General features: G+C 35.0%; 1 protein-coding gene across 1 annotated transcript in view; it reads left to right on the top strand.

Moving 5' to 3' along the window:
* Positions 1 to 1,027, top strand: part of CATSPERB (catsper channel auxiliary subunit beta) — a 77,558-nt gene that overhangs the window by 70,827 nt on the left and 5,704 nt on the right. Inside the window, exon 23 of the mRNA XM_019642297.1 lies at positions 80 to 230. Coding sequence (XP_019497842.1) covers positions 80 to 230 — 151 coding nt within the window. The remainder of the gene's footprint in view (positions 1 to 79; positions 231 to 1,027) is intronic.

Here is a 1,027-nt window from a genome sequence, read left to right as displayed (position 1 = left end):
TATCGAAGATTTACTCACTTTGCAGAAACCCTGCCACACAAAAAAAGCGCAAGTCAACCTATATCAATTCTATTTGCAGAAAACTGGTAAATTCAAACAGTGTGCCAATATGTCTACACGGCAGGAGTGTAATTGCACAAATGATCAGAAGTTTTCCCATGCTGTTGCTTTCTCAGATTGCAGAGAAAAGGTAAGATCACTTTTAATACCTGAAGACAGAATACTTCCATATTAATAAGGTTATGAAATGTGCCTTTTGGTTAAACATGAAAACTAAGACATAGAAATAATATTTTGTTATGACATAGAACTAAATACGACACAGCTAAAAAGGTCTGGATTTAAATGTCCCCAGACAAGTTAATTAACATCATCTGTAAATAGAGTAATACTTGTACTGCCTGTCCATTTCACAGTTTCTTATAAACACACACACACACACACACATACATACACATCTATATGAAAACAATTTGTAACTCATCAAACACTCCACCAGATTATGGTAAATATTGACTCATTCAAAAAAAATTAGTATCTAATGTATATCAGGTCCTGGAATAACAGAAGCTGGAATCCTTATAATCCAGGAGCTCAGTGTGGTAATAGTGACAAAATAGAAGACAGTGTAACATGTTGGTGAAGACAATAGGTTCTGTGTCAAATATTTCATTCTGTTAGTCTCAACACATTCAAAGGTGTATCAAGTTAATGTTGGTATTTGCATTAGTCAAGTTGAGTGTGTATTTGGCATAAGTTTCAAGTCAATCGATTTCAAAGGCCTTGTAAGACTATCGATAGCATTATATTAATATTGGGCATAGAGTCACATTCAATAAATTATGAGGGTTGTTGTTATATACCTTTGCAACTCCCCCCTTGCTGAATTACAGTAATATTTCTTGAGCATTTACTGTCTGCTAAACATTGCTCTACACCTTCTCCATGACTTGTCTCATTTTGTTTGAGGCACAGAGAAGCCAAGTGATGTGCCAAAGATCACATCGTAATATGTGATGGAGCTAGA

Source organism: Hipposideros armiger, unplaced genomic scaffold (genome assembly GCF_001890085.2).
Source record: "Hipposideros armiger isolate ML-2016 unplaced genomic scaffold, ASM189008v1 scaffold_67, whole genome shotgun sequence".
NCBI classification, from domain to species: domain Eukaryota; kingdom Metazoa; phylum Chordata; class Mammalia; order Chiroptera; family Hipposideridae; genus Hipposideros; species Hipposideros armiger.
The sequence above is the reverse complement of the archived record's forward strand: the minus strand, read 5'-3'. Positions and strand labels throughout refer to the sequence as shown.